At 39.9% G+C, this 15,043-nt stretch overlaps 1 protein-coding gene across 1 annotated transcript in view; it reads right to left on the bottom strand.

Moving 5' to 3' along the window:
* Positions 1–899: 899 nt before the first annotated feature.
* EFNB2 (ephrin B2) overlaps positions 900–15,043 on the bottom strand; it is a 50,362-nt gene continuing 36,218 nt past the window's right edge. The window contains exons 3-5 of the mRNA XM_063953198.1: positions 9,436–9,528; positions 7,701–7,814; positions 900–4,503 (exon numbers count right to left, since the gene is read on the bottom strand). Of these exons, the coding sequence (XP_063809268.1) occupies positions 4,121–4,503; positions 7,701–7,814; positions 9,436–9,528 (590 nt within the window). The 3' untranslated portion in view covers positions 900–4,120. The remainder of the gene's footprint in view (positions 4,504–7,700; positions 7,815–9,435; positions 9,529–15,043) is intronic.

The following is a 15,043-nucleotide window of genomic DNA, read 5'->3' as shown; positions in this document are numbered from 1 at the left end:
CTTACTGGCATGTGTCCTTGTGTGTCCCCTGCCACCCAGCCTGCCCCTGTTTGTCCCTTACCACCTCTAACGTTGCTGGCTGCCGCTGCTGAAGCTGGAGGCGGAGCCATGACTCACAAGCTTCCTTAAAGGCCCATGGGAGGAACTGATGTGTCTAAGCATCTGCAGCAGCCCTCCCACAGCCATGTTACCTGCTGCTTCTAGTGTAAGCCGGCCAGGCAGAGGCAAATCCGCCCCTGGTTGTAACATGTCCTAGTCTTATAGTCTTATAGTCTAAAGCTGCCTACACTCCGGAAAAGGTGGTCAGTCTGGTAGTTGTTCTTCAGAGAGTCACAACTATAAGAAGTCTGACTGGATCTGAATCTGCCAGACAGAAAGCATTCAATGTGTGTGGTGTGCAGAGTGAACCAGAAAGTGATAAACACTGGCAACAACGTGTGATCTTGGCTTATGATCTTGACTATATAGCCTAGTCAGTCATGCAGCGTGTAGATATCTATTTATAGAGCAACTATAAACTGGACAGATATAGGTCACCTGACTGGCAGTATTGGTGTCCAACTTGGAAAAGTCCCATAGAAGGTCAAATTACAGGAGATCCATGTGTTTGCCAGCTTCAGACAAGTGCAGGATCACTTTTTTGTTGACTGTTATCTTGGCACTGATTGTAAAGTATGTATAAAACAATGTTTTCATGTCAAGGAATGTCAATGTAGGTCAGTTCTTTAATTATTATTTTGAACATAAGACATAATAAGCTGCTGCATTTCTAGTATACCATAAGCCCCTATACACCAATTGTTCCATATTTAAAAATTTGTACATTTGTGTGTGTTCGATATAGCAATTAAGGATAACATAGGGAAATCTTAGTTTAAAAAAAAAAATCAAACAAGAACTTCCATAGGAAAAAATATTTTATTTTTTAAGAACAAATTCAGTTTGAAACAGACGTGGAATGTGAAATTTCAGAGTTTTGTTGTATGGGAGGGAACGGGCTGAAGGGCTAAATACAATGTGAAACTAAAGCAAAACTTGTAAACCTAGGAAAGGCTATTTCGTTTCTTAAAAAAAGGAAACAAATATTTATAAACTCAGGCATAATACTGTGTTACTTACAAAATTGGACAAAAAAATTATTTTAAATAAATATTCATGGTACACAATTACGGCACATATATGCAGCAATTTGGCAACCTTTTTACCTTTTCTTTCTCATTACAGTGCAAAGGGAAAATGACACTGCCTTTAAACAAGCGGTAGCTAAATACATAGCAAAAATTCAATTTTATACAAAACATTTTGCTTAGACTTTGTAAAAAAATCCAACATTGCTCTATGTACACAATCTGGTTAAGAAAATCCATTTTCTGTCTTTTTTTTTCCAAGTGTAATTTTTTTTTCTATATTAATATTTAAAAAGGTGATAAGGCTACGGACACACCCCAAATCCAGATACATTTCTTAACATATTTACAGCATCTTTGCTTTGACATAATGGTGCAAATTCCTAAGTCAGGTGAGGATCACATGATCTCACAAGCAAGGCATTTACAGAAAAACTTTCCAAACCTGAACCAACTTCTAAACAAAAGGGAACAGTTTGAAGATTGTCATTCGGCGTCAGACACAAAACAGACATAAAATAAAAGGTTTGATACTGCAGGTTGATGCATTGGTTACCAAGATTTTCACAGCTTTAATAAAAAGAAGGACATTGCCAAAAGATGGTAAAAAAAAAAAAAAAATTATATAAGTTCCTTCTGGTAGCAAAGAGGATGGCCAAAACAAGGTAACACTGAAGATAGGTCATTCCTATCATATGAGTGTACCTTTATTTTACATGTTACGTTAGGATGCTGAACAATTACATGCGTCATGTTGGAATATAAAAAAAAGTGTGTTGTAAATGTTAAGAAATAATTGCCATCAATCATTTGTTTATCTGACCACACAACTATTCCTTCTTGCCAACAACATTTTCAGGTTCAAGAAAAAAGGAGAGCAATCAATCCTCTGACAGTTCATCGTTGCAGGTGCTCCTTAGAGACTCGAGAACCTTAAAACGCTGTTACTAATTTTTTTTCTTTCCAATTCAGAGAGCAAAGTGTTACCATAGAAACAGGACGGTGTTGATGATATCTGTTTTGCATAGCACATAAATGTAAGAAAGAAGAAAAAAAAGAAAGAAGAAAGGAGGGAAGAGGGACGGTGACAGGAAATAAAAGGTAGAAGAAAATAAAATAGGTATTGCTCTCTGTAACCTGCTGAAGTCTAGTAACATTGTTGCATTAAGGCAAAAGGAAATTCTAATGCAGAAAATGACTGACAAAACATCTTCTCATCTTTGTTATACGTACGATGTAGTAATACTGATTTCCTGCTTTTTTGGGCTGGAACTTCCTAGTCTGCTCTTGTGTAAGACGCCTTTAGAGGTCTTTGTTATTTTTCCTTTTTCTCATTATTGTTATTTTTGGAATCTAGTTGCTCTCTTCCCCCCCAGAAGCAGCGTCTGATTCTATGCTGTATTGCTTAAAGTTAAGTCTATTTAACTGTTGCAAAATGGATTTCACATCTTCTGGAGGGGCAGGCTGTGCAATATTAAATTATATATTAGTAAAATCTTTTTACTATATATCCCCTGTGCTATTCTCCTATTAAATAAGTCATTTTTTATTCTTTCCTGCTCCCCATACTAATAATTTATGTTATACCTAAGAACTGTAACATGTTTGCCATATGTGCTTTACTTTGAAACAGAGCACCAGCTAAATGCCGTGTCACCTACAATACCAATGCTCCACCCCTCTAGGCAGTGTGATCACAAAGAAAACACATCCAATGATTTTGTTTTAGAAGGACCAGGTAAATGGCTTTCTCAAATTCATATCAAAGAGAGAAAAATAAAATTTCATATTTTCACGGACTAGTGGAACATCTGCTCTTCTATGACCTCTGACTCTAGAAGCACAGGTCACATTTGGCTTTCTGTTATTATCTAGAAAGCTTTTCCTAGCTGAGGAATAATATGGTCAGTATAGCACCTGAGACCACTTATGAATTCAGTCACAAACAGACTAGGATTTTCATACAACATTCTCTTATTGCCTTTGTCGCCAACAGTCTTGCCTCCTAACGACTTACTATTGTCCTTCTCTACCTGCTTATCATTTGTCTAAAAATACTTCTTTGTCTTTACTTGTAGTGAAAGTATTCTGGAATAACACACACTGCTACTAGATAGTGCTACAAGACAGAAATCCGTCTGGTGCAGTCTTACTCCACTGCATCTCATTTGCCGTTCACATCCTAAGATATAAAAGTGCTTTGCTGCCTATGTAGGTTTTTTTCCTATGCTTGATTTCAGTGGCAGCAGGATTTAACTGCAACCATCTCTTTATCCCATGGACTCCTGTACTTGCCGACAGTCTAACGTCTTGCTGGAAGGCTCTGTATTAGCAAATACAATTTCCATAATATATTACCCATTCAAGTGTAACTGCGGTACAGTGGATGGAGTAAGAGTCCGCAAAGGTTAATGTTCCATTAGTGATTAAGGAGGTGGAGTGAGGGGGAATCTTATGTGAAGGATAAAGTCATCATAGACAACAGACAAAAATGAAACAGTGAAAGACTAAAATGCAAAAAATGTAGTTTTTGTGTTCTTTCACGTTTTAGACACACACGTTTCTGACAAATCCAGTATGCATTGAAAAATCTAGTTGTTATGAGATCAGGACATTGCATTTCAAGATTAATATTCTAGAGTATCCTTAAAATGCCTCAGATGAATAATGTCCTTGAATATGTCTATATTAACCTGGTTTTCGTATATGCTTGGATGCCTGGCGCTCATGGCTTTGAGGAGGGTGAACATGACCAGGGTATAGCTATCAGGTTGGGTATTTTGTTGCAAAGTCTTCCAGCTTGCAGTGAACACTTTTCACAGGAACCATCAGATCCCATAAACTGTGCGGCTTTCTCTGAAGAAAGGTTTTCTCTTGTGCCTGTTCCCCTATACAAGTCCATATTTATGCATAAGGGATCACCAAAAAACCCCATCAGGAAGCAACAGACCTTTATTTGTCCTTAGTATTGTCAAAAGGTGCCACCGAATACCTCAAACCTTGTAGTAAATATTTGCTGGACTCTGTGGTGGCATTTCTTGTACAATGTAAACAGGATGTCCGTAATCTCCGCTGACCTTCTCATAATGGGGACAGAACACACTGTCTGCAGTCCTTAGAGGGATGATAATGTCACTTGGCTCTGAACCATTATTATTGCCACTGCGCTTTGGTGTGGCTAATGTACTAAGGGACAAAGTTGTTGTATGTTGAGGTGAATGCTTTCTGTGTCGTCTTCTGTATTTCAACAAAAGCACCACTAGAGTAATTATAATGACGATGAAGATGATAGACCCTGAAGCAATCCCAGCAAATAAGGCCACTTCGGATCCTATGATACTTGTATGTCCAGAACTTTTGCCATCTGTGCTAGAACCTTAGGGGAGAAGGAAACAAAGCAAAGCTTTACGAACCATAACATAAACATACAGTACAATTTTATTTGGTCAAGGTTAACATTTTAAATTCTCAGCAGACTAGGACGAATAAACTGGATCATAACTGAACTTTGATAAAGCAATTACCATCATAGGTAGCTAAATGCAAACAAAGGGAGTAAGTGATCAATATCAAACAAGACTTTGTGTCTCATCTTATTTCCATGCTGACGTTCAACCACAGTATTTCTGCGGTGGGCATGCATCAACATTGGCAGCTACAGTAAGCTATGGATACACCTCTTCTCATAGAAATTGCTGGATATCCTGTGACGCTTTTACAGCATTTCCCAGAAGATTTGCCACTACTGTATGAAGCATATCTTATTGTGTTTCTCAAAAAAATGCTGATGAACCTTTTTAGTGCCTGAGGGAGCTGCAGCAAAGTTCCATTATTATGATATGAGTCATATCTTTCACCAGTCTGTAATGTCATTTCATGCACTTTTCAGTGCAGAATGAGGATCTAGCTACACTCAGGAAAACTGAAGTTAATTTGGGCAACACAGTAGAAATATTAATAATTCAGCTTATATAATACACAATTAACTAAACAAATGACTGCACATCTGGCAAGCAGTAAAAAGTGTCACATTGAACAGTCTGATATTCTCTGCTCTCAGCACATTAGGAATTAATTAGAATAATAAGCACATATAACATAATGAGCACAATGGGGAACATTATGGATGAACACATGGCGTATGACTCCTCCCTTTTTCACGTTATCGCATATGTTACAAAGATTATTCACAACAGTCTCAGGCATAAGGCATCCTCTAGAACATGCAATTCATTACAATTTCATATTAATGAATACAAAAGCACCAGCAAATGACTGATGTGTCAACAATATATTAATGTGATTGTTCTCTAAATGTTAACCCGTAAGAGTTAGCCTGTCTCCCCTCACGAAGACATGGACATGAATATGCATAGGGAAAACATTACCATTAACCCTTTGTACTTTGTATATAAAAATACACTACGAATATTTAATTTCATGATCTCATTAAGCTTTCATTGTGGAAACATGGAAACAGGGATTTTGGGGCTGCATAAGATTCCGGTGTCACATACTGCTAGGAAAGGAAACCCATCATGAAATGAGCCCCCAAGATGTGCCAATTGTAAAGACCAGGGACGTGTAGTGAGGTAAATGGCTCTGGAGGCACTGGCTAGTACCAGAGTCAGATTTACATACAATATATGAGCCAAAGGGTACATCTGGGCATTATACACAGGTGCGGCAGTATATATTGCTGGAAATTTGGTGAGTTTTGGACAATAGGCACTGCCTCACCTGCCGTAGACTTTTTACTTTTTTTTACGTTTTGAACATAAAAATAATTAGAGTAATACAAAGAAGAGATTTCTAATATATTCTTTGCATTTTTCATAAACTTTATAAAGTCAAAACCCTATTTTATAGGTTAGTATGACAGGATGGCTCTGCCTCACCCCACTGTACGTCACTGGTAGAGACTACATTTGTGGCAGTATAATATGTACACTGGTATGTGTGAGAAATCTGCACGGGCAGAGGCTGGGGTGACACGGCTTGCTGCTGGATATTCTATACTAAGATGTACATAGAGAAATAGAGAAAAAATACCCTTCATTTCATCTATGACACTAATTATTGATTTCTGTATTTGAATGGATTATCTCTTATAGCGGATTATGCTTTTAATAAACTGTCATTATCCATATATGTGGTCAATTGTATTGCTGGTCTAATGGGAAGTGATTGTTAGCACCCCCTGATTCATTGTTTGGAGGAATATATATATATATATATATATATATACCGTATATACTCGAGTATAAGCCGAGTTTTTCATCACATTTTTAGTGCTGAAAAAGCTCCCCCTCGGCTTATACTCGAGTGATGCTCCCGGAGTCCTGTGCAGGAGCAGAGCACAGGGAGCAGCCATGAGGAAAGGAGGAGGAGGAGGGAGGGGGACTCGGGAGCCGCAGCAGCGCACTGTAATTGGTGCATCAACCAGTGACGCTGCTGCAGCCATCCTTCTCCCTCTCCATGCTCGCTGAAGCACCGCCGCGCCGCCCGCCTCCTCAGCCGCTGCGTTCTGTCCCAAGGCTGGCCACCGCTGCCCGCACCTCCTGCCGCTGCCTGCACTCCCGTGCCCCGTCATTGATGGTGAGTAGAGACAGGCTACGGGGGGAGCGCGGGTGCGTCGGGGGGGGGTAGTTGGGGGCTGGGCATATCTGGCACTATGAGGGCATACGGTATCTGGCACTGTGGGGGCATATGTAGCACTGTGGGAGCATATCTGGCACTATGAGGGCATATGTGGCACTGTGGGGGATTAGCTGGCAGTATGAGGGCATATGTGGCACTGTGGGGGCATATCTGGCACTGTGGAGGCATATCTGGCACTATGAGGGCATATGTGGCACTGTGGTGGATTATCTGGCAGTATGAGGGCATATGTGGCACTGTGGGGGCATATGTGGCACTGTGGGGGCATATCTGGCACTATGAGGGCATATGTGGCACTGTGGGGGATTATCTGGCAGTATGAGGGCATATGTGGCACTGTGGGGGCATATCTGGCACTATGAGGGCATATCTGGATATGAGGGCATATCTGGCACTGTGAGAGCATATCTGGCACAGTGGGGGAATATGTGTATCTGGCAATGTGGGGGCATATATGGCACTATGAGGGCAAATATCTGGCACCATGGGGGCATATTTAGCACTGTGGGGGCATATCTGACACTGGGGGGCATATCTGGCAGTATGAGGGCTGTGTACGGCTAGAGCTGCATTTCCCACCCTAGGCTTATACTCGAGTCAATAAGTTTTCCCAGTTTTTTTGGGGAAAATTAGGTGCCTCGGCTTATATTCGGGTCGACTTATACTCGAGTATATACGGTATATATATATATATATATTGATATATATATATATATATATACACACACAAACACACTCACAAATACATACACACACACAACCCCCCATCCCACCCAAAAAATAAATTAAAGAATTTAATACTAGATTACTGATAGACTCCCAAACACTACGTACTGCAGACTATTAGAAATTAATTATATGCACTATGTACTGCAGACTGTTAGAAATTAAGAATATGGTAATGAGACCTACTTTTAGGGCCATTGACATATGGACTAGTGGTTGAACTCTTCCCATTGGTACCAGACTCGTGGTCTGGACGTCTTGTTGGACTTGCATTTAAACTGGTACCTGGAGAGTCCGCATCTACAAGAAAACATATGAATCGCTTAATTATACTAACACTTTATAAAGTAGAATCCATGAGAAGGTATTATGCAAAAACACTGCTTTGTCGATGTGCTAACAGTGACATTTTTCCTTTAAGGAAACACATAACGTAAGTTATTTTAGAGGCTGAGATTGTAAGAACATGTGGGGAAACTATAGGGATTCTCACAGTTGGCAAGCAATGCTCTGCAAATGACATTTCAATTTAACACAGTGACTTGATTGACTACAAAACTAAGTTCTAATTAGAAATATTATTCATTCTTCCCACATAGTAAGTTATCTATATGCGAAAACACAAGGAAACTTGTTTAGATTATATGAAATAATATGCCTTTTGAAGCAAGTGTGAGAATTGCATGTGTACTATAAACACACAGCAAATAAGCATAATTAATAACTATTTAATGGACCAATAATTGTCTTTTTGTTGTTGTATGACTGCCCAGCTTCATTAAATATTACATTGAAAATCAAGAAAGATTGCCTTGAATTGAAACTTTCAATCTACTTATACTTAGAAACCTAGAAACCTACATGGAGAGTAGAGAGTTATGGGGTACATTTTCTAAAGCTTCTAATAATGGAAAGTGGTGATGTTGCCCATAGCAACCAATCAGATTCTGTCTATCATTTCTCTATTGCATCCTAGAAAATGATAGACAGAATCTGTTTGGTTGCTATGGGCAACATCACCATTTTTCAATTTTAGTAGCTTTAGTAAATATACCCCTAAGTGGCTGCAAATTCCATGCAATCCTATTATGCATCAGCACAGGTTAGCAATAACATCTTCCAGTTACACTGTATCTTTTCCATTTTGTACTGTATTTCTAAAGGAGCAGTTTATGGAATGTCTAGTCTATGAGTTGTGCTGGAACATTGAAGGCTGCACCCTGCTGTATGGGACACGTAAAGGCCAAATTCCTCTGCCAAAATGTGCAAAATATCATGGCTAAATGTGGGATGAAGTAAATATGCCATGGAATAGTTTCTAAAATTGAGTTCATTTATATTGGAGGTCAGGACTATTAGAACATTGTTGGCTCTGCCGACTGATGGCTTGTATAGAATAATGGGAGCTTTTACATTATAATGAAACGTTATTGTTCTTAAACAACAAAGCTATGTCTAATTTTAGTAAATCAAGGTTTTGTCAGATCTTTAGACAATTACGGGAGAACATTCATGTCTAGTGGCAAATTTTACCTAGGGGCTGCAGGACTGCAGGATTCCACCCACTCCCACCACCACCACCACCCACAAAAAATTGACCTGCCTAGCAGTTGCTTCTCATTGAAAGCGCTCCCTGCTGCTGAAAATGTGTGTTACACAAGTGTCTGGTTTCACACAGCCAAAATAACAACCAATAAACTTTTGAAGTCAGATCGCATTAAAGGAATTATGATAATAGAATAATGGCTGTGCCATATAGAAAACTTTCTTATAGTCGAAATAAAGATATTTATTCCAGTTGTCTTTGTTTTGAATAAAAACATGCTATTAAAGGTCCTTTGTGCTAAAACATTATATTAAAAATCAAGTCATATTAATCTATGATGAATGATCAAATGAAATAGAGTTGGGTTTTTCTTACCTTGTCCAACCTTCATGAGGATCTTCATGGCTCTAGTTACACACACTCCTCCTTCTTGGTTATCCACCCCTTCGATTGAACCATTAGATGTAGCTGTAGAACAAGACAAATTGTGGAATTTTAAAAACACACTCTATATTGGCTAATGCCCATATTTGAGCCCAGAGCCACAAATTCTAAATTGTAATCTAGGGGTTTAGAAAGCTCATCCACCCCCTCAATCCCCCCCCCCCACACACACACACACACACACACTTTGTTGGTTTTAAGTATTTTCCCGCATCAACGTAATTTATTATGTTAAATAAATAAGATCTGGAAATAACATGGATGGTGTAATTTATCAGTTAATTGTCATCATTAACAAAAGTTAGCTGTATTTTGTCAAAGCAATCTGGCATTTTTATTAGATGATAATGTTTTAAAATGCTGTATACTATAGATGAGCATGAAAGACAGTGGCAGGTTCCTAAGTCAGCATAGGGGTTTATTATTCTTTGCTGACTTAGGAACTTTATACTTGAAAGAACTAATAGAAAGCTGAAGACAGTTTGTGAACACTCATTTCTTTTCAAAGTAAATTTAGTGCCAAGACATTTTGTTCCAAAAACAAGACAACCATTATATTTGGAATATACACTTAAAAACATCACTTATTCATTCAAAACTTCATTTGGATAATGCATGTCAATGTATAACATTGATACCTGATAATTACATTGTCCATTTAAGATCTGTAACTTGTACTTTGCATCTGTATACACCAATTGTCCATTGTTACAGCAATGTATGAGTATGACATCCCTGTACCACAAACTGTTGTACACAGTGCTCATAAATACCCATACTGTAAATGTCTTTAACTTGTTTATATGTGTACTTAACATATATAAGTATTACACACAGACACTATAGGTTTTTATCCTGCTTTATTTCATTTACACCATGGCATTCCAATGCACTCCCGTGGTGTTTCTTTGTAAAATCATGTCGCCAGACCTATTTTTATGCCGAAGAAAGAAAAAAAAAAGCAATAGTAATCTAATCTATGAGTACATCTGACAGCGTGACACTAGAACACAAGGCTCACAAAATAATGGAGACATAGTTTTTTTTTTTTTTGCGGAAACAAAAATCAATAGCAAGCAGCAGTACTAGACATAAATCAAATGTGTCTGTGATAAAAGTGTTTTTCTTTTTTTCAACCTATTTGTTGACGCACAGGCCGGCAAGATAGAGGAAAAAAAATAGGTAGAGAGAAACTAAAAGCTGAGCTGTAGATATGCTGAAGCAGTATTTTTATAATTGTAATGAAAGCTGCAGGGTGCCTTGTCCCTTGTCATCTACCAAATGTATTTACTATTGTATAGAGTCTTGCTTCTTCTGCCAGTCTGTCACTCACATCTAATATTTTAATGTGTCAGACTAGGGAATGTACAGTGGAGGAGGAGTGTTTGTAACAGAACATCTTGCAACCAAATAGAACACACCTATAGGGGTAGCTGATTAAAGAAGCGTCAGCATCTAATTCAGGCTAGAAGCTTCACCTAATAGAATGCCAACAGAAATCTGTCTCAAGCCAGCAATTCTCTATTTGAAGACAGACTACACTATGGAGCAAAGAAAACATAATATACATAAAACTGTTTCCTAATAAGTATTTATAGTAATAGTAGTATTATATGCTATTTTTAATATTACACTATGTTTTTGCTGCTTTTTTTTATCTTTTAACCCTGCATTGGTGAAGGCCTTTGTGTCATGTAATTCTGCATGTCACAGTCTTTTTGCATGATCTCTGTTAGAGGTTCCTAAAATAGCTTTGGGCACTGCAAAGCTCATCTTCGAAATGAAGTGTTATCTGGTAGCATAGCAAAAGGCCAAAGCCACATTACATCCTTAATTAAAACTGACTGCTTGTAACAACCTCTATAGGGAAATTCAGAACACCAGCAATTTGGATGAATTCCTTTGCTTCCTATTCTAAGCACAAAAAAGGCTTTTTATTAAGCAAACACATGAAATGACTGGAAGGCCTTTCTGATATTGAAGGGGTATTCTCTGTGGCCATTTTGTATTCTAAGCAGATGACAATGACATTTAAAGCAAACGAACATCAAAATCACCATAGAAACTACCAAACAGAACGAGTATCCTCTTTAAATATCATTAATATGAATGATCAAAAATTATATCTAAACATTTTGTTGGATTTATTTAAGCTTGAGGCAATGTGCAAGGATTGTTTTCATATTCATCATAATGGCATATATGTATTGCCTTATCCATAGCTGCTGACCTTATCAGAATTTTCTGGAGCTCTCATGGGACACTGGGAGTAGAAATCCCTCCCTTATCATATTCTGCTGTGAATTAGGTCGGGCGTGGCTGTGAATCACATTATCATGTCCCCACCTACAGCTGTAAAATACAGCAAATTACAACATTTTGCAGTTGGGGTAGGGATGTGATGATGGGATTCATGGTGCCACTCCACCTCCCCCCCAGTGGCATCTGGGACCTCTTTCTTCAAGATCTCCAGGAGGGGAGCCCCTCAAAGTTGCCAACTATCCATCTGAACAATCACCACATATACCACTGTAATCAAAAGTGGGCCTCCAGCGTGTTTTTGTAAGAAAAGCTTGGAAAATAGAATGCAGTTTCCCTCTAAGGCAGTGGTTCCCAAACTGTGAGCCGTGGCTCCCTGGGGTGCCTCGGGACACTTGCAGGGGCGCCTTGGATTGATGGTCCAGGACCAATTCAAAATAGTTATGGTCAATATAATAGGCAAAACTAGTGCTAGTAGCTGTCAGTCATAAAATATGGGGACAAACAGAAGCAAATCTTGTCCCTCACCACACAATTGAGCCTAAAGATGACACATAAACACAATCTACTTCATTTAATATTTCTTTCTAAATTTCTCAATAAGACAGTTTTGGCCTAGGGGTGCCGTGAAAAAAATTCTGATACTCTAGGGCGCTGTGATTCAAAAAAGTTTGGAAACCACTGCTCTAAGGTGTGAAAGATAAACCCAATCTTGCATACATTGACTGTAATTGTGCATTTGGAGATCTCGTTATCAGTGCCGTTTCTTGCGGCGGGCGAGCCGTGCAACCGCACGGGGTGCCCGCTGCGGCACTTTTTGAGGACTTTGAAACCCTCCTCCCCTCTCCTCCCGAGTGCCCAGCTCGGGGGGCGAGGTCTCGCGGAATGACGCGTTTGCGTCGTGACGTCACGACGCAATCGCATCATTCCGCTAAACCCCGCCCCCCGAGCTGGGCACTCGGGAAGAGGTAGAAGAGGGAGCCAAGCCGGCCGGCGGCGGCGCCGCGCAGACGAGGGAGAGGCGGCTGAAGAGCGGGAAGAACCGCTTCAAATGTAAGTCAGCCCCTCTCCCTCTCTCTCTCTCTCTCCCTCCCTCCCCCCCCCCCACCACCTGCCGTACTGTGTAAAATGGGGACACCTGTCTGCCGGAATATGTTAAATGGGGACTCTTGCCTGCCTTAATGTGTAAAATAGGGACACCTGTCTGCCGGAATGTGTAAAATGGGGACGCAGTCTGCCGGAATGTGTTAAATGGGGACACAGTCTGCCGGAATGTGTTAAATGGGGACTCTTGCCTGCCTTAATGTGTAAAATAGGGACACCTGTCTGCCGGAATGTGTAAAATGGGGACACTTGCCTGCCGGAATGTGTAAAATAGGGACACCTGTCTGCCGGAATGTGTAAAATAGGGACACCTGTCTGCCGGAATGTGTAAAATGGGGACACTTGCCTGCCGGAATGTGTAAAATGGGGACACTTGCCTGCGTAATGTGTAAAATAGGGACACCTGTCTGCCGGAATGTGTAAAATAGGGACACCTGTCTGCCGGAATGTGTAAAATAGGGACACCTGTCTGCCGGAATGTGTAAAATGGGGACACTTGCCTGCCGGAATGTGTAAAATGGGGACACTTGCCTGCCGGAATGTGTAAAATAGGGACACTTGCCTGCCGGAATGTGTAAAATGGGGAAACAGTCTGCCGTAATGTGTAAAATGGGTGTACATGCCTGCCGCAATGTGTAAAATGGGGACACTTTCCTGCCACAATGTGTAAAATGGGGGCACGTGCCTGCCGCAATGTGTAAAATGGGGACACTTTCCTGCCGTACTGTGTAAAATGGGGGCACGTGCCTGCCGCAATGTGTAAAATGGGGGCACGTGCCTGCCGCAATGTGTAAAATGGGGGCACATGCCTGCCATAATGTGTAAAATGGGGACACTTGCCTGTTGTACTGTGTAAAATGGGGGCACGTGCCTGCAGCAATGTGTAAAATGGGGACACTTTCCTGCCGCAATGTGTAAAATGGGGGCACGTGCCTGCCGCAATGTGTAAAATGGGGGCACGTGCCTGCCGCAATGTGTAAAATGGGGGCACGTGCCTGCCGTGCTGTGTAAAATGGGGTCGCGTGCCTGCTGTAATGTGTAAAATGAGGAATTTTTTTTTTTATCCTTTGGTGGCCGTGATGATGAGATCAGATGAGGTCACGCCCATCTTAACAATGCCACGCCCATTTTAACGAGGTCACGCCCCCTTGCCAGGAGCACGCGCGCCTTCGGCGCCCATGCTTTCACTCTTTATATCTAGGGGGGGGGGGGCCATTTTTTTATGTGAGTGGGGGGGGCGCATTTTTAAATCTCGCACTGGGAGCCAAATTGGCTAGAAACGGCCCTGTTCGTTATTAATTGAATATCTATTGATGGAATCACTGTCTGATGCTGACAAAGGCCTTCAATATGTGCACAAACCACTTATCTTGTTGTGCTGACTACACTGTGGTCTTTGATTTCCTCTTTCGATATATATTTCTAGGTATGTAAATAATACATGCAGCTAAAAGCAATGAAGGGGGTTCTTTTATTTATTGCTGAAACAAATTATTTAAAGGAAGTATAAACATGGTCCAAAAGCTCCATTACTTCAAATAGATCCTGTAAAACCAATACTAAGATTTTGATAGACTAAGCAGTTTTAAAAAAAAAGCTGTGATGATAAAAAAAGTATAATTCCATATTGTAATTATAGAAAATCCTCTATAGATGCTATTTATCAATATTAATAGGTAATTGAAGCAACGGGGCATTGAGTGATGCTCTGGTTTTTGCCAAAGTTATAGGTAGTCCTCCCTATTACAAATAGAACCCTATAAAAGCCAAGTAACATATGGAGATTAGAAAGACACAATGAGTGCACTGAGGTATGAGATCTAATAGCGGTTGGAAGTTAGTAGGTTTATTAAGTGTTTTAATTAAAGTACTGTGTGGTAATATGGTTCTGAAAGGGTCATTAGAAAACGTGGGATTGATAAGTATTTAGGAACAGAAACCGATGTTTTCAGCATTTTACTATGCAGTGAGGATCCTTTAGCAAGCGTATTATATTATCTTCTGTTGCAGTTAATGGACTTTGTGTTTATTTCAGATGTTTGTTAAATGCTTAAAAAAATTGTCACAAAGCTCATTTAAAGCTAAAATGAACCAGCCATTTGTGCCGCAGCAGATTACCTACAAACACAGTGATGATACACGTCAGAGTTAAATGGCTCTTGAAAGCTACTACATT

Source organism: Pseudophryne corroboree, chromosome 2 (assembly GCF_028390025.1).
Source record: "Pseudophryne corroboree isolate aPseCor3 chromosome 2, aPseCor3.hap2, whole genome shotgun sequence".
NCBI lineage: Eukaryota > Metazoa > Chordata > Amphibia > Anura > Myobatrachidae > Pseudophryne > Pseudophryne corroboree.
The sequence above is the reverse complement of the archived record's forward strand: the minus strand, read 5'-3'. Positions and strand labels throughout refer to the sequence as shown.